We start from the raw sequence: 19,239 nt of genomic DNA on the forward strand, positions 1-19,239 counted from the left end.
AAAAAAAAACAACCCACCCCACAATGGTAGAACAAGAGTGCACCTACAAAACATCATGCACAGGGGGATAAAATCTCCAACGAGGAAGACAGTGTGAAAAAGGATCAGGAACAAAATTTGTGACAAAGTAGTTTTGAAATAGCTTCTGGACATTAATATTAAACAGGCAGTACAGAAACCAGAGGATTAACACTTCTGCTCATTTAAGGTTGCTATGACATGCCAAAATAGGCTAGAGAAAGAAGAAAATGAAGAGATTAGAAAAAAAGATGAAGATAGAGAAACAAGAAAACACATTGCTTACATCTATCAAACATTAATAAAATACCAATGAAAATGACGCATTTTAGTCAATAAAAATTAATTCTTCTAAAGAAGAACCCTTTGACACAGAAGATGACATTGAACATGCTGAAATCATCTGAAAAGAATATTAAAAAGTGCAAGAACCAGATCCAGTGTAATCATGAGGACAGTTTAAAGACAAGGCCCAGGTACAAGAAGCTGACATTATATTTCCAGAATCCTGGAGCAAAAATAAGTGAATGAGGAAAAGAGTCAAGGAAAAAAAGAAAAACTGAAAAGCTGGAAATGAAAACTGAGCTTGTAAACCTGTAAAACAGTGGAAATAAAAGGTGTTTTCTAGAGAAAGAAACAGAGGACACTGTAGTAGGCAAACTTTTCACCTAAAACAGAAGACGTGGGAAAAAGGATGAGGAGGTGGAAATAAGTGAGTATTCTGAGGAAAGAAGAGTATACATCTGGAGATTAAAAATTAACTGCACACAAATCAGATAGGAAACGGAAGATGGATGTTTGTTTAACAACATCATTCACTTCTGAAAAAGCAGCATTTCAGTTCATGGCAAAATGAAAAATGTGTTCAAGTCAGAACACACAAATTTTAGGCTAGTTAATAAAAATGAGAGACTGCTGACGTTCCCCCTCAGCACCCGGTACTAAACTGCAATGTCAAAAAGCAGTATTACGTTGTTCTATTCTGTAGATTATCCATTTGAACCTTAATCCTCTTTCTGTGAGAGCTATGCAACAGATCCATTGCTGCTATTAAGCATACAAACACTTGTGTTGCACAGCAGTTAACATGACACAATAATCTGATAATTGAACCACTGATAAAAACTGCTAAATAAATTCCTGAACTCAGCCTTGCTAAATCATGCCAAAAATCAACGTACATAAAGGTTTACAGAAAATTAACCTGCAAGAAAGTTGTTAAGTCTGTATTAGTCTCAAAATTGTTGCTCACGTCTCTTTAGGTTTTGAATATTCTTATCAGCTTTTAGATTGTATTTAATTGACAATTCATTACTCAAAACCTGTGCAAAACAGTCTTAAAGACAGGATTAAAGAAAGATGGCTTTATTAAGTAAAGCGTTTCAGGTGGAAAGCACGGAGTTACTGTGAAATTACTTAATTTGAACAAAAATTTTGCCATGAGAATTTAAAGTTTCACCTGACTTTTAAGGAATAGAAACTATATTAAATGATACTTCAGTCAAACACTCAAATACGTGCTTCTCATGACAATCGCCATTCATCGCAGAAGTTGGCATAGAGAATGAGCTCTTCCCTACAGGGTCTTTACTGTAAGAAACAGCCAACCATGATATTATCGCCTCTCCTACACTCGACCTAAATTGCAATTTTATTACAAGCATAAAGTGAAGATTCGCCCAAGATTTCAGCAAACATTCCAGGAACTTCAAGATTGGTCAAAGCTTTGAATCATAAGGTGCAAAGAAATTATGGATAAAGATGCAAATTACAGATAAAGACACAACATCTTGCAATACAGGTTGCTGAAGCTTTCAGTAAAACAGACCAAAAAAAAAAACCAAAAGTGCTTTATGGCTAAAAAGATAATCCTTTGGTTTGTTTTGATAATGAAAGCAGTGGGAATCAATTCAATAAAGGTTTCAATCAGAAGATATTAGCTTGAAAGAATAAAAGATTATTTTCCTTGTTTAGGAACCGACAGTTAATTCAACCAGAAATTTCCTGCTGAATACATTCAGGTTTTTATCCACATGGACAGACTTGAGCCCCTTAAATCATTGAATAATTTTATTGTCTGTATCTGGTTGCTCTTTCTGCTCTCACACTGATCAGGAAACCTTGTTTTTTGTTTTTCTTTTTGCCCCCCATAAACACTTCTTTGGAGGTGTAAGTCTACACAATGAGCAAGTCAAAGCTCTCACTTCTTTGATTACAGAAATGGTGAAAAGTAACGATGGTTATTAGGTAAAAAAAAAAAAAAAAGAAATCAGCACAAAGATGCCTCTTGTGATTAGAAGATGCAGTTTTACAGCAGTTTTGAACTTTGAATTGCAGTAATTTCTAGCACTGAACTGTGGATTCTGTCATAGTGAAACATAGGTTAATACTAATTTACTTTTATCTCTTTAGATAGATGTATACTTGTGTGCACACACACACACACAATGCCAAAAATAACACTTCTGCATTTATCTGAAAAGCATTTAATTCATAGCAATTACAGCTAAATCATAACTACATCACCTCAGGTTCTTTTTTAATAGGGTGGTGTGCTAACCAAAATAAATTATCTAAGCACCGCAAAATGTAATATTCAAATATATTAATTATCATTCATCTAAATGTAGTAGTATTCAAAGAATGGTATAAATATTAAAAACTGTCATGCTTAGTGAATTTTACACATTTTCCAAAGCACAAAGTGATTGGAAAGAATCTGTTGGAATGAGATCTTAAGGGAGCAAAGTAATACTGTCTAGAAACTTGACTAGATAGCTAGCAGGATATCATATTTTGGCTCCTCCAATCACAGATTCTCTAAAGAGACAAAAAAGTCAGCGGAAACATTTAATAGATTACAGTGCCGCTGGTCACAAAGCTACTGTACTCTAAATTAGTTAGCACTGCATTTAACAGATTCCCAACAGTTCCATATAGATAATTCAATTTATCCATACTTTAAGTCGCAAAACTAGACCTGGGAGTGGCTCTGAGAGCTTTCCTACAAAATGAGGAGCAACAGTTTTTGTGTTTGAAGCAGGAAAAAACCCAAGCATTTACTTGGAGCACATTTATTGTTGCATACAGGAACATTCATACATTCTTAATTTGTGATTGATAGGGCAAATATAGTTTCTCAAAGCTGAGACAGAAATAAAGCCCTTCACAGGATTATGTAATCTAAAAAGATCCATAGTCTGTAAATTAGCACCCCATAAAGTATACAAAAAGTAACAATTTAAATTCATCTGTGTATGTCTGGTTATTTTTATTTGCAGCAAGCAAAGTATTCACAGAAAGGAAAAGAAAATTATCAGGCAACAAATATTAAGTCAGATCTCAAAAATACCAAATAAAGTGGTGAAAGAATTTACTTTTTTTTTTTGTTTGTTTTTACACAGCAAAGATTCTGACTAATGGGTTGTTCGCTGCTTTTTGAATTTTTCTTGCTGTTTTTGTTTTTAATTCCCCACTGAATCTATTTTTTGAGTAGATCTTGTCCACAGAATAGTTAGTTGACACAGACTGCAATGGTATTAAATACCAACAGTTAAGCAGTTCTCTGAGCAGTTACCTAATAATCAGTGTTACACAGGTTATATTTCTGTTACATGATCTAGCATATATATTCTAGATTGTTCTCTCTATTCTAACTGGATTGATTTGCTGGAAAACAGGATTTTTTCTTTTTAGAATGCTTCAGGTTATACTTCAATGAAAATTATAATCCTATACATGCTTAGTATTGCATTTCATGCACAGAATTAAAGAATCAGATAAGAAAACACACAGCAATCTGAATTATTATTTACTTGCATATAAATTGCTTTGTAACAAAATAGTAGAAGAAATTAAAAAACCAGGCAAACCAATTTCTAATTATGAGATTAAACCAAGTTTTCAAAGAACACCTAACTGTAGCCCAGATCTGCATTTATTAGTTACTCTTATACTAGTAAGGTTACTTCTACACACATTGTTTCAAATAAAACAGCATAGTGGTAATTAAAGCCACAAGAAAATTATACAGCTCAAGTACAACTCATGGAGATAGCTTACAGCTGACTGAAAAGCTGTTTATATAATTAGATGGGTATTTACCATTCTACCAGGATCTAGTATAAGTACTAGCAGGACATTTTTGTTTACTTGAAAACATAAACATATTAACCTTACACACAGTGGCTGAAGATTACAACGCAATCATGCTTATAAATGGTTTAATTCAATACACTATTATTCAAAGTGAACGCAACAAAACAACAAATTCTTTTAGCACTATGCTAAATCTCAAACCCTACTGATAAAGTCTACAGCTGCCTGCAAATATGATCTTCAACTCTGAGTTCTTTTGGAGACAGCTCTGAGAATAAGAATGACTGCCATGCTACAGTACTTTTGTCATAGCATAAATGTTTCAACAGTCCAACCAACAAACCTTTTCAAGCAGGCTCTGAGCAAACATTTGAACTGCTTGACAGAAAGGAGCAATTGCATAAGACAAATGGCTTACAAAATATGTCAGCCTATTTGCTCTTAAGGTTGTAAGACACACTGAGGAACAACAGCTGTACAGAATCACTCTCATCTGCTTGCTATACAAACTAGGTCCCAGGACAAGAGTAAGGATTCTAGATACTAACATAGTACTATTTCTTAATAATGTTAATTAGAAAAAAAAAGAGTAAGAAGCAAGACTTACAGTCTGACTTTCAGGAAAGTCCATCTTCAGCAATTTGTGAGCACATTCTTCAAAGTCTAAGCTGCAATAAGAAAAAAAAACAACTTGTTATCTGCACAATATATGCTACACTAAAAACATCTCAGAATTATATTGATTGTTGATGCTGAAACTGCAACTGTTTTGAAATGAAGCATCTCATTATCATTCCAAAAGCTGTTTGTTTTGTTGGGGTTTTTTGTTTTGTTGGGGTTTGTTGTTGTGGTATTTTTTAATAAGCATTTTGTATTTCAAGAGTTTGTATCTAAAAGCTAATTCAAAGTCATTACATTTGCAGACAATCTGAAGACAAGATGACTCAGGTCATTATTACTATTACATTATCTTAAAAAAACTTAGCAAAACACAAACATGTGAGCTCATCTTGCACATCCTGAAAAACACTGAAATGCAAACATTGTACATGAGCTCCAAAAGCAGCATATACCACACCCTCCTCTTCACACTCTCATTCTTGCATATTGAAAGCCTTTAGCTACCTCCCCCCACCCAAGTATAAAATGAACAAGCTTAAGTAGAGCAAGGAAGTATTGAATAGTAACTTTGAGAAATAAGAGATATCTCTCAATGTGGTATTGACACATCTAATGATTAATACCACAACTACATTATCTCACACCTCATGCAGCTTCACACTTGCAAAATATTGTGGGCCAGATCTACTTTTAACAATGAAATTCAGTGGCATGAAACATATTAATCTCTCCTTTTACCCATGCAACAGAGATGTTATGCCACCATGTTTCAATCATTTGTGCCATTCATCACACTGCACTCCAGGGTCAGTATCTACTCACTTTCCAAACAGTGCAGATGGCAACAAGCCTAAGGGGTGCCACACTGTAGAAGCCTTACCCTTACAAGTGGAGAAACCCTACAGTATCTCTACTTTAAGCATGACACATTTTTTTAAATACTTAAGATGCTGTATAATCTTAAAATCACTTTCTGTTCACTCAGAAAATTTTGATTACAACAATCCTCACAGAAAAGTCCCAGTGCAGTACTCAAACCTTTGGAAGCAAACAGGATTTATCTTAGAATGAAAATTTTGGTACCCATTTGTCAAAACAGTCTACTGTATAAAATCAGGTCAGACTCCATGAAGAACACTTACGTACCTTTTTTTTTTTTTTTTTGACGTGCACATTATAAATGAATTTAAAGAGAAAGAGAATTCCAATTCATCCCTTTCAAAAGAACTACATTCATAGGTATACAAAGCATATTATATTTACCTTGACTGAATAGCAAGATAAATTGTACGACGGAAGGACACCAGGTTAATTTCTGTTTTGTCATGGACAGTAACTTTCTGACCTGAGGGAAAAAAACAACCAAACAAAAAACCAAAAAACCCAAACAAACAAACAACAACAAAAAAAAACACACACACAAAAAAAAAAAAAACACAAAAAAACAAAAACAAAAAGAGCAAAACATTAAGGCAGATATATTTAATCTCTTAGAACAGCTGAGTCCGTAGCACACTATGTAATGCTTTTCCTAAAAGTATGATGAGTGTTTAGCAGGTTTATGCGATTTTTTTGTTTTATTTTCACAGAAAGAGAAACAAATAGAAATCAATATTTGCCTCCCCTGTAACAGGTAAATATTTAGAGATACAGTTTTAAGAGGACAACTCTCCTTGTTAAGGCCTTTCATGTAACTTAGCCACTGCTACCTCTGGGTTTAACATTTGTCTACATTGTAGCAAGGTATTTTCTGCATAACTTAACTATACAATGCTTTATGTAGCCTCCCTGATTTTAACTGGAAATTCTTTGTTTCTGTTATGTTTAGGATCTATGTAACAGCAATCTGCAAAGGTCTGTTTTGCCCTGTACCAAGTGTAGAAAAATCCATTCCGAGCCAAAATCATTCTGGGAACACCTTCATTCATAACGTATTCACTATTCCTTCCTTCTTTTAGTTTTGTAATAGCATGAATGATGAAACATTATGCGAATTCACACACTTTTAATCAGCCTGGAAGCTCTGCTATTCTGTGAAATACCCCAGCAAACTGGTGAGGAAGCCCATTCCTGGTATTCTACACGAACAGGACTTGGCTGGCTTTTCAGTTACTTACATGGTCTGCACAAACGTTTCAGTTATGCTTATTCATCATTTTTTTTTCCTAGGAATCAAATACATTCTTTCAAAATGTGTAAATACTGACTGCTTCCACTGAAGAACAAAAAAGGGGGCTGAACTGAACTAAGGAGGGAGATATAGAGGATGTAAACAGTTGTAAGGAAACCCCTTCTGATTTTGAAAGCGGTTTAAAATTATGATAGAGCACTAGAATGTGTCCAGAAAGGTTGTCTTTGCTAGTTGTTAGGAAAAGGTCTTCACATTCATTATTTATGTCTTATGTTTGCAAGGCTTTTAATACATGAAACTGTTCTGGTCAAGAACAGTCAGGCAAAGTTGCTTTTCATTTTCTGCCTGTGCTGAATACTTCCTTTTAGACAGTTACGTTTATATGATTTGCTAGTAAATTATTCTCAGATCTAAGCATTTAAGATTGAAACATCCCTTAACATTTGAATATTCTTAGTTTCATAAAATTTATAACAAGTTAAACTTTTCTCTCCTGTTTCACCTACAACCAATCACTAGTAAGATGCCAGTTGTACACTTACCATCTTCATCCTCCTCTTCGTCATCATCTTCATCTTCCTCACTACTTCCAGCCTCTTGATCTGCTTCAGATTCACTGTCACCTTCATCAAGAATTTCTGAAAGGGCAGTATCCCAGATTAAAGGAATATAGACCACAACAGTTTCATTACCAAAAACCCCTTGATCCAACCTCTAGGAGTGAAAGGGTGTCTCAGGTGGAGAATGTGGAAGGGCCAGGAAAATAGGTGTGTCATAACCAAATGAAAACATAGCCAGATGAACAATACTGAAGAAAATAACAGGAATACGTTGGAAAGGCCTATGATGAACTGAAGGACTTTATCTGAGACACAAATATCACTCACCATTAAATAATAAAGGTTGGTAACAATAGTTGGACAAGTAAACACCCTATAAATAGGTGTGTAAATATAGAAGTACTATATAAACACATACACACACTCTCCTACCTTTCTTCAGCGTTTTGTATTTCTCTTCATTCTCCATAAAGTTTGGATCCATCTTGAAAACATCTTTAGAATAAAAGAGAATCTTTATTTAAAATACAAAATTGAGAAAACAATTTAATACTTAAACTTGTTTTTATGGGGAATGCAGTAATAGAATTATCTTCTGTTTCAAACTTACTAAGAACATCCTCTGGGTTGTAGTCATCTTCTAACGGCAACATATGAGTAAACTGATCCTCCTCTTCCACTAGATCTAATCCTTCTGGAATGATCGGATGATCCTTGAAGCCATCCTTCCGTACAGCAAACATGACTTCTATCATATACTGAACACGCATATCAATTTTTGATTCATGCAGAATGTGTCGAAGACGGTCAAAGATTGCTTTGGAAAAAGACAGACATGTAAATATAAACAATTTACCAATACAAACACCAAAAAGAAATGTTCTGGCTAATTATACTTACCATTAATACCTCTAGGAGAAACTTCTGTTAATTTGAGGCCACTCTCTTTAATAAATCCAATTGCTACTTCAATACTGTCATCAGTAGGCCTTTCAAGAAGCAAAGTGAGCATTTCCAAACATAAAACCTCATGAGCCTATGGAAAGAGTATCAGTAAAAAAATTAGAATGTACTGTGTTACTGTATTATTACAGCGATTTACTTGATGCAGCCTTTGAGGATGCCACAACACACTTGTTTAATCACACAGAAGGCAACAGCATTAGAACAAAGCTAATTACGAGGGAGTCAAAATTTCAAATACAATTTTACTACTTGTATTTACACCAGCTTTGAAGTGAATGTGACTGAAACAAACAAGCAAGCAATGAAAAACATTTTGCCATAAAAAAAAAAAAAAAACAGAATGCATTTCCAAGAAGCAAATAAAGCAGCACACAGATTACAGAAACTACTCGTAAATCCATTGTGTAGATAATTAAATCAGGTCTTCCAGGATCAGGCATATAAGCAAACGGCACATAGCAGATTAGTTTCCTCTTTACCAAACTGCTGTATGTTCCCAATGCATTCCTAAAACACTGTTTCTTGTCATTATTTAAACTGGAGTATCCCGATTTCTAATGTAAAAAAAGTGTCATAGAGCTGGATACAAATTTGATTTAGATGCAACTGACTCTAGTTCTGTGCTGCAAGGAAACTAAGACCTGTGGGACAGAGCCTTAGATGACATTTGCCTTTTATCAAGATTTATGACTTACTAGTGCAATCATATTTACAAAGTCTGGGGAAGCTCTGGAGCACAAGTGCAATGGTAAGTGATAACTGCATAGGCAATTACCAATGTCTTTTCTGAAAAGGTCCCAATAACTTTAAGCAGGCATTAAAAGGAAATTTGAACTCAGATTTTCAGTAACCTTTAGAACAGAGAGAGCATCTTCACTTAGACTACTGCTGTCTTGAAACTAAAGAAGTAGCCATATAGGGTTTGGATTGAGTAGAAACATGAAGTAACATACCACATTCTGGTTCATCAAATGTGCAACAAATTTTGAAGATGTTAGACAGAGTTGCTGCAAAAGAAATAAACCAGGAAATTTTAGCACATCGTATGTGGAAGAAAAAAACCTGTAACTCAGACATACTATAGGTTTTTTGCATCTCAAATTAAGTCATGAAACTATTTTGGGATACTGATAGTTGTTCACAATTAGGACTGTACACTTAAAAAAAAACCAAACAACAACAAAACCCAAACCAAACCAAAACAAGAAAAAACCCCACAAAAAAACACCCCACCACCCTATCACAGTACCAACCCAGAATAGGTTGTCAAACTTTCATGACACTAATACTACTAGACTTAATGTACTAATGATAGGTCCCAACCCACAAGTCTTGGCTGTGTTTCTTTGATGTATGTAATTTAAACATTGAAGCAAGATTAACAGAGCAGAGTTATAAGTTTCAGCACTTTGCTTCTTCACAGTTTACATACCTTATCATTTCTGCGATATCCTTTGCGAAAATTAAGTATTAACCTCTTGAGAATCAATTCACCAATATTTGGAAACTTTGAATTGATAATTGCCACGAGAGCTGCATAAACGTGGGTAAAAATTGGAGAGGCACTTTGAGCTTGCAGAATGGATCTAGATAGCAATCCCCTGTAAAAATACATAAGATTTTTCTGGTAATAAAACATTTAATGTTTAATTCAGTATGTATCACACAAGATAGGATTGTACAGTTGGAATAGTTAGAAGACACCAGATGGTCATTTTCAAACCATTGTTTATCATGCCACAATTGGAGTTCTGCAAAATGTGTTGCCCAAATGTGTCTGAGCTGAGAAATTCTTAAACTGATACCTCATCTTTCACTAAATATTGTTCATATTATAAACATATTTGAAAATTATAAGCATGTTAAAAGTCTTCATCTTGTATTCTGCAATTATCCCTTCTTCAACTCCAACACAGGCTATTCTTAGCTTTTAAATTTGTATGATTTTGCTGTTTCTTCTCCTCAGTTGAAAAAACAAAATCCTGTTTGTGACAGAAAAAACATCTGCTCTGCAACTATTTATGAAAAAACACAGAACTGTTCCAATATAATGACAATTTAAAAAAGCAAAACCAGACCTGTAAGAAATAAAAATATTTCTATAAAAGGTCCCTAACAATAAAGATCTACCTAGGAGTAATAAAACTGAATGTTCAGTAAAACCATAATGAGGAAAGTAATGCTTTTGTCAAATGAAACTCCATATTTTCAACATAATAATTATGTTTTGGAACTGACAACTGATAACAGAAGACTACTACTTAGAGACTAAATGAATGTAAACATAGGGCTCATGAGATAATGGTTCTCCTATTATACTGACAGTATATCTGAAAATTTTTTCTCCTCAGTTTTGCTTTTTCTAATGCTTTAGCATATAGACTTTTGCTGTATTACTCCATTACAAATGGGTGACAGGAAACAAAAAAAAAAGCCCTCCAAATATGAATCTTCAAAGTGCACAGCTGTATCCAACTCTATCTTATCTGTGGTCTACTGTAATCTTCTTAAAAGCCTCCTATGTGGTACTAAACATGAACTGCATAAGGACCTTAAATTCTTTCTTACTTTGGAGCTGACAAATGGAATTGAATTCATTTCAAATTAGTGAATAGAAATAGAATATTTCATTTGAAACTGTTACTTCTCATGAATTAAATTGGTCTGGTTCAGATCCTACTTACCCTCTACTTAGAATTCTAACTCAGAAAAGGACTTTACAGCTAGGTAGAACTTCACGTAATTACTCTTATATGTACCTCTGTGCAAACTTGGAAGTCAAAATTAACTAAGAAGGGAAATGGTGCCATTTTCCATCTATATTATCTTGAAATTTATAAGCTTGTAAGCCACACACAAAAGCTTCCAGAGACAAGTGTGTTCTAAAAAGCATTTAATAAGCTCATTTTTAAACTGTTACTGCTTATATGAAATAAGTTTCAGGGACACAAAATGCATCAAAGTAGAACGTAGTTCTACAACAGACTGAGACATCATTATGACTTTTAACAGAAATCACGTTTGGGATCTACTTGCTCACTCTACATTTTACTTAATTCTCTTCTGTTACTTGTATACTGTTTGCAGGATTCTGATCTTCACATCAGCTATGACATTCATGTAAATAATGCATTCCTTAGCTATAACCTCCTCAAATAACAGTAATTAAGTTGTGACAGAAAAAGTGTTGCTATCTGTCTGGAACGTATTAGAATTATTTCTGGATATTTTGCTCAGAGGGCTTTTTGTTGGTGGTGATTTCATTTTGTTTGTTTAAATGGTAGCCAATCTAAGAAACCCATACTCCTTTACACCAGCATATTTAACCTCTACTGACATCAAAATTAAAGCAAGGAAAGTTATCTTGAAGTCCTTGCACAGTCACCATGACTTAGTACTGAGCTCAAATAGCGTAATAATCTTTTCTCTACAACAATAAACAATCCAGCCAGATAACTGTAGTAAAACTTGGTTTGCTAAATATTGGCTACAAATATTACATGACTTACATGAAACATCCAGGAATACAAAAGGAAATAGAGACACCTGTAAAATGCATTTCACTTGAATGACTTGCAAAAGTAAAACCTTTAAGGAAACATATACCATCTGTTGCACTCTTATTCCTCCAAGTATACAATCCCTTTCCCAAGCAGGGGACTGCTCTGCATAGGGCAAAGTAGCCTAACATTAATCTTAAAAATCTGACTAGCATCCATAGACTACAGTGATGTACACATGAACAGCATACATATCAAAAAAGCAGAAGAATTGTTTTAAAATACTAACTTACCTTCCCCGAACGATATTTTCCTGAAGGAGCTCATGAATGATATTTTCTATATTAGAAACATTCACTTTGTTGACAAGACCATTGATTGACTTCTTCAAGGCTTCCCAACTCATCCTCTGATATGCCAAGCTATTACAAAGGTAACAAATTATTAATGCATAGATTTGAGGTAGAACTGAGTGAATTTTTATATCTATGAAAACATGAATGTAAGTTGTAATCAGTAAAATAGGAAAGAAAATATTCACTGCATAAATGTGAAGACTAGTTCACAATTATACATTTAGCTACTTGGAAATCACTAAACCAACATGATATCCCAAAACACAATTCTCTGCAGATGAGGTATAAAGCAGTATGTTCCATTTTCTAAGATATTAAAAAAAAAAATAAATCCCTAGTTATGTTCTGTATCCCACTTTTCCATTTACACTTTGCAGCAGAAGCAGTTGCCGTCATAATCTGATTCTTTTACCTTTCCTCCAGCAAAAACATACCTCCAAAAGAATCATCACAGATCTCAACAGATCTGATTTTTATCAACATTCACTGAAACCTTTTACTGCTTTGCTTTTCAGCAAAAACTCTAGTGTTACTTTCAACTCACCTATTTTTATCAGTGATTTGCTCTTGCATCATCCTGAGTTTGGCAGGAGGAATATATGCACCACCTGTGCGAGTAAGGATTGGATCCACTTCTTCTTTCTTCTTTTTTGAAGTGGTCTCATCCTGAGCAAGTGAGCTCTGCGCTGTTGACCTCTCTGGACTCCTACGATCAGGTGATGAATACCTTCTCTGCTTCCTTCGATCAGATTCTCTCTCCTCCCATTTTTCATGGTGTCTCTCTCTCCCCCTTTCCATCCTTCTAGGAGGAAAAGAACACCCAAGGGTTCATGAAAATTTTTCACATTTTATTCTTTAAAATGAGTATTTTATTACAGATTAAAAACGGGCTTGATACCTTCCTTCTGAAGTTCTGTCATCATAGTATTCCCTTCTTGAATATTCCTGATCATATCTGCTGTCATCAGAGTATCTTCTCCTTCTGGGAGATGGAGACCTGTCATGCTCAGTATCCCTATTTGCAACCCAAGACACAGAAATCTTAGTAACAGACTTAGAAGAGCAATGCTATTGCTATCTACTTGCAATCTAATGTTATGCTACAGAATCATTCCACTTCTGCAACCTGAGTTTCAGTATTCATATCATTCAAGTAGAAGATGCTCCTTTTACAGTAATTTGTTGTCAGGAAAAAAATAATCAAAAAAAAAATCAAAGCAGCACTGTAAAAGGATGCTCCTCCTAGAACTTAAATGCTAAATGGTAATAATATCAAATACCAAAGGTAAATTCAGCTCTGTGCATTCCTTGGAACATACGCATTAATTTGTTTCACCTACTTTTGCCTGTATAGAATGAAACAGAATAGACATTATTAGAAAAAAAAAAATATTGTGTTTAGTACAAGAGGTTTTATTGCAATTAAAATGTGAAATTAGAAGTAAACTGGTAACAGTTTATCTCATGCCTCAGTAGACCACACTTCAGATGCTATTCCTCCACCTCCTGCTGGCATTAATAATCTTGCTCTAAAGAGATAAGGTAACAGCAATATGTGAGTCCAAGCAAAAAGCTGGCATCTAATTTCCATTTTCAAGTCCTATGACAATTTAACTGAATGCTAAGGATTTTTTACAGATTTAGTTTTAATAACAAACCTACCGAATTACTGCAATATTGAATGCAAGTATTTTATTAAACCTACACTTATTTTTCACTTCTCAGTTATGGTAATATTAAAAGAAATAAATAATCAGGTTCTGTTTCTTTTTATACTTATCTAACTTACTACGTGTGGTATATACACAGAATTATAGGGTATAAAAATCAATCGTTCTACCTGTCCTCTGGAGACAAACTCTTTTGGCAGGAATCATAGTTTTCTTTCCTTTCATAACTGGAACCATGCTTTAATAAAACACAAAGAAAAAAAAAATCAAGCCACAACATTATACATAAATTACTGTGAGCACATGTATCTTGAGATCAAAGCACACCATGTCTCCAGTTCCCTACTTCTTTTCAAGAAGGGCCATCAAATAAAGCTAATGGGAGTCAGTTTTGACAAGGAGAGTTGGTTCTAAACAAGTAGTTAAGCAGCTGAACTCCCTGCTACAGGATGCTGCAGATGCCAAAGGCTTACATCTGTTCACGAAACTGGACAAACACTGAAGAAAAATTCACACAGGTTACCAAAAACTGTCTTGGGAAGCTGCTAATAGGCAGGGCGAGCGTGTCGGTGAGTACTCTTATGGTTGCCCTGTACCTAAACTTTTCAAGGCATTCATTGCCAATTACTGCTGGAGTCTAGAGCAGATGGACCTTTAGTCTCCCTTTCCTGCTTCCTTCTATATCCCATTTTACACTTCGTTCCATAACGTGCAATACCATTAACATAATTCTACCACTTCTTCTTTGAAGAGTATCTTTCCTCTCCTAAAAATACCCTTTATTGCATAATTCTTCCTTATTTTCCTCCTTTTTACTAACCATGATTTACTTTCTCATGAGTCATTCCTAGTTTCATACATTACAAACATCTAAGCTACACTGTTCCACTTGACAGATCCTGGAAGTAAATTCTAGATGTTTTTGAAATGTAAGTTTGCAGGATTGTTTAAGTGATACACATTTAAATAGTTCACAGCAAATTCTGTGGGCTGAACCATGACATATAGAAGTATGGAGTCATACACAAAAACTGGAGCACAAGAACACCTACAACACACCTAGAAAGACGGGTCCTCTCTTCCCTTAAAATATTATTTATGATTTTCAAGAGTCACAATCTCCTGTTATCAGCCAGCGATCAGCTGTGAAATAGGTAACACTTCACCTTGATGCAGAAACTCAATGCAAGGACTTGTTTTTGCACCTTAACTGAACTTTTTGTAGAAATAACTCATTTGTTGAGGTGGCATTCTATCCATTAACATACCAGCACACTAGTTTTTGCCCCACAAAAGAATCAGTTAAAACTGTTGATTACGATGAAAACGATGACAACTCCTTCATAAGCAAACCTTGACAGACAGTTATACCCAATGATCTCCAAAAATTGAATTGAAAAGTGTCTTTACTGAATGACAAACATGGTGTTTATCATGAGCTTTGTAAGTAAAACCAACATTAACTGAGGCTTCCTAACGAAATAATAGCAACACAATGATTACAAGCATCATCCCCTATCAACAGGCCAAGGAGGCTGACCTGTTATCACTCAAATTGGGATGTGTATATATAGGTAAATTTGTATTTGTATTTTTGAGGCTACTATAATATATTCTAGAATATCACCTTCCCTAGGTTATCTCTCTAACACAGTTTTACAATTATTTCCAGTATTATCTTTCCTGAACCAAGACAATGGTATAAAACAAAAGCACTGTATCATTTCCTGGGAGTATGCATCCCTATAAAAATAATGTCCATTTGACAATTTAATTCCGAAGTAACATTGTCTTTGATGACAAAGCTAGTGTAAGAAATTAACGAATTTTCACTAAGGTTTTCTTCCCCTTTCAATACTCATTTGTAGGACTACAGCATACAGCAGATCACTGAAATCATTCAAACTTAAAAAGTTCTTAAGTTGTTTTTTTCCCAAAATAATATAACGCAAGACTGTATCCTAAGCTTCCAACACTAATCTTTGAACAACACGGAACGGTTACTATATTTAAATAACATTTAGCAGACGGGAAGAAATGGGTCTTTTCAGGATGATCCATTCTCACAAGTTCTACATCATCTGCCTTTGCCCAAGCAGACCGAAAAAGACAAGTGTTCACGGAAATAAAACAAGGTCATATATGTATGTGTATTTTGCAGTTACATGAGGTCTCCTTGCAAAAGTAGCTATGTTTGCTGAAAAACTTGTCGCCCTGAGCTCCTCACGACCTGGCTTTCTGCCACAAGTTACAGCCATTTCCTTTGTTCATTCTGATCAAAACGATTAACTGAAAGTGTCCAAACAGTGCACTTCTGCTAACTGGCTTATTTCAACAGATGAGGGAGCACTACCATAACTACCAGACTGGGAAGATATGAGAAGATATCAAACTATCCCTCAAGCATCTCTATTAAAAAAACACATCAGTCAGAAAAGTTGGAACCAAAAGAGTGAAGAGGCCTATGCAGGGTCAAAGGCTAGAAACAGCAGCAGAGAAACACCACAGATTTCAGACAGTGTGTCGAAAGAGTCTTGCTCTGCTAACCTGTCCCAAACTTAGTGTACTTTACAAACGTGACATTGCTAAACCATCATCTTAGGAGAGTAATTTTAAAGCAAGTTTTCTTCTTCTTACATTCCTAAAAATCACTCCCATTCATTCAGAAACGTACAGCACAGCTTTTAAAAGGGAAAGCTTTAACTCACAGTAAGAAATACAGTTAGCACAATAGCAGTTACTTCCTGTCTCTTGATCTTTTAACATCATTGTTGATTCTTCAACGCCTCTTCTCCATTTCTCCACACACTTATGTTCTCTCTTAAGCCATCATTCAGTAACTTTTCACCAATTACTTTATCATTATATGCTATCAGTGTCCAGAACTTTCATTGTTAGGACAACAAACACTAGAAACTGCTGTAATTCCCTGACTTCATTGTAATATTTCTCCTGTAAACAGCTGCTGTCAATTATGAGTATTGTTTGCTTTACATTCATGGTGTTTTATTTAATATAATATCAACTACAAATCTAATCAGCAGCAATAAGGGAATAGTCAAACCCTACCATTTAGGTTTAACAACACTTACATTCACTTGTGTCACCCTGCTCTTCATCTTGACTTCCTACTTTTTATGAAGTTCTCAATGTGCAGCAATAAGACAATCTAAGGTGGAGTTCAGCACACGAGAAACATCTGTAACACAGAGAAGACAATCAGAAACTTTCTACTGCACAAGGTGCCGGAGCCTGCGCTCTTAATCTCTTCTTTAAAGCTATGCTTGCAGGCTCCTTACAAGAAAACCAAGAGCCACCCCGCAAACCTAGCCAGATCTCTTCAGGTTACACCGCACCATTTGCGGGAGACAAGGGCTGGAAAACGGGGGCCGGGAGTTCCCGAGCACCGCCCAGCCACCCGCGGGACCCGGCGGCCAGGCCGCGGCAGGGGGATGCCGAGGCGCTGCCCACAGGCCCGGTCCCGGCGCTCTCCCTCCGAAGGACCGCCTCGCCGCCCCACCGCCCAGCCCGCACCCCACCGCCCAGCCCGCGCCCCCAGGAGGACAGGGAAGAAGCGGGGAGGGTGCCCGGGTGCCCCGGGGCCCTCCCGGCCCCGCACCTACCGCCCACCGCCCCGCACGGCCAACAGCAGCGTCACTTCCGGCCGAGCGCGGCGCACTATGGGCGCGCGCTGTGCTCAGGCCCCGCCCAGCAGCGGCGCTCGGCGCGCGCGCGATGGCCGGTCTGCGGCGCTGTGGGCGGGGCCGGGGCAGCGCGAGGCTCCGGCCGCCCCGCGCGGCACGCGTAGGGAGGCGACGGGCGGGCTCCCGGCCGCCATCTTGCGGTCGAGCTGCCCCAGTGGGTTTGTCCGTACCGCCCGCCTTCAGCCTGGTAGTTAGAATAAAAGTGTTTGTAGGGGTTGTTGCAGGGAAAAACCAAACCAAACCAGCGGGAAATAAGCCGATAGCGTGACCCCTAAGTGATAGCTCCGTAGCAGGTGTATCGCCCCCTTCAGTTCAGTGAGCGCTTCTCTAGCGCCGACTGCTTCTCGGGTGAGGGCACCTCAGGAAGAACAAACCTGTTGCTACCAAATGTGCAAGGTTCCTGGCAGAAATGCAGGTCATAGCAAACAGGCAGTCAAGGCACTTCCCTTAAGGATGAGAAGCTGTCCGAAGCCTTAAAGCGTCTCTCTAAAATTGAGTGAATATACTGAGTGAATTCTGTACACCTGCCCCTTGAATAACATCTCCAGCACACAATTCTATCATGTAAACGTGAGCTGCTGGTTAAACATTGCTTGAAATATGTCAAGGACCTGCATAATACATTATACCATCTTGAGTGTTACAGTGCTGTTAGGATTCCTCTTTATTAGAGGGAGGTTTTTTGGCCTCTGAATGCATGAAGAATCTGAGCACCACTGATTCACACCAACAGAGGACCTGCGGCTTATTATAGCCACAAATTAAATGTATTAATTAAATGCATGAAGGGGGGGGGGAAGGAAAATGATACATAAGGTCTTAAAATGCTTACAGTTCATTTTCTGCTCTTGTGAGATAATGAAAATACACTCTTGGAGGACACAGCAGATCAGGGTCAGAAAGGCATTAATTCAGCCAAGAGCCAGATGGTTCCTGCAGGGACGTCTGTAACCGGGCTGTGCGGCAGCACTGCTGTGCTGCGCCCGCCAGCGCGTCCCTGCGTGTGGGTGCGCGGTGGGACACGGTATTCGTTGAGGGGACGAAGATGGCAATGAGGTAGGAGCAGTGCTGGAAAACCGCTGTTTCAAATAGAAGGGAGAAACGCATCAACAGCAGAGTAATTCGGATGAGCCACAGTGTACATTGCCTTATGCTGACTCACAGCCAAAAATACAGTGTTACCCGCTAATGCATTCCCTGCATTCCTCCCACAGCCAAAATTTGCTCAACTATAATATTCACTATAATCCTATGATATAATCCACAAGATTGTTTCCCAGTAGCAGTGGGTATTTGCCCGCAGCATCCCTGAAAGGACCAGGGAATGAAAGCGTGTCATTTTACAGGCTTTATTCCAGTTCCCCCTTCCCCTCCTGTGAGAACTGCACCCTTGATCATGCACTTTGGTCATGGCAGTGGGAAAACGTCTCCTTTACTTTCTCACAGCTAAGTAGCTGTCAAGAGGGAGGTGTCTTCTGCAGTAGTGTGGAGTCCTTGCCCTGTCTCAAACCCCTGGGGCAGTCCAGGTGGCCAGGTCTGGAGCCCAGAAGCCGGGGGACTCCTGGTTGTGCCTGGGGTCGTGCAGCCCTCCCTTTGCCACATGTTTTTCAGCCCT

The 19,239-nt window shown here is 37.1% G+C and overlaps 1 protein-coding gene across 3 annotated transcripts in view; it reads right to left on the bottom strand.

Annotated features, from left to right (window-relative positions):
- The window catches only part of CWC22 (CWC22 spliceosome associated protein homolog), a 34,867-nt gene extending 15,854 nt beyond the window's left edge, over positions 1–19,013 (bottom strand). The window contains exons 1-14 of one of the 3 annotated variants that reach the window (XM_033010881.2): positions 18,457–19,013; positions 17,013–17,119; positions 14,091–14,158; positions 13,149–13,265; positions 12,795–13,052; positions 12,188–12,316; positions 9,827–9,995; positions 9,348–9,401; positions 8,329–8,464; positions 8,039–8,245; positions 7,861–7,923; positions 7,411–7,506; positions 6,001–6,082; positions 4,724–4,784 (exon numbers count right to left, since the gene is read on the bottom strand). In XM_033010881.2, the coding sequence (XP_032866772.1) occupies positions 4,724–4,784; positions 6,001–6,082; positions 7,411–7,506; positions 7,861–7,923; positions 8,039–8,245; positions 8,329–8,464; positions 9,348–9,401; positions 9,827–9,995; positions 12,188–12,316; positions 12,795–13,052; positions 13,149–13,265; positions 14,091–14,158; positions 17,013–17,039 (1,467 nt within the window). In that variant the 5' untranslated portion in view covers positions 17,040–17,119; positions 18,457–19,013. Of the gene's footprint in view, positions 1–4,723; positions 4,785–6,000; positions 6,083–7,410; positions 7,507–7,860; positions 7,924–8,038; positions 8,246–8,328; positions 8,465–9,347; positions 9,402–9,826; positions 9,996–12,187; positions 12,317–12,794; positions 13,053–13,148; positions 13,266–14,090; positions 14,159–17,012; positions 17,223–17,543; positions 17,598–18,456 lie in introns of those variants that run through there. The other 2 variants (XM_042783972.1, XM_042783973.1) reach the window with 2 other exon arrangements.
- Positions 19,014–19,239: the final 226 nt, after the last annotated feature.

This window comes from Tyto alba, unplaced genomic scaffold, assembly GCF_018691265.1.
Source record: "Tyto alba isolate M040663 unplaced genomic scaffold, T.alba_DEE_v4.0 Super-Scaffold_7, whole genome shotgun sequence".
NCBI lineage: Eukaryota > Metazoa > Chordata > Aves > Strigiformes > Tytonidae > Tyto > Tyto alba.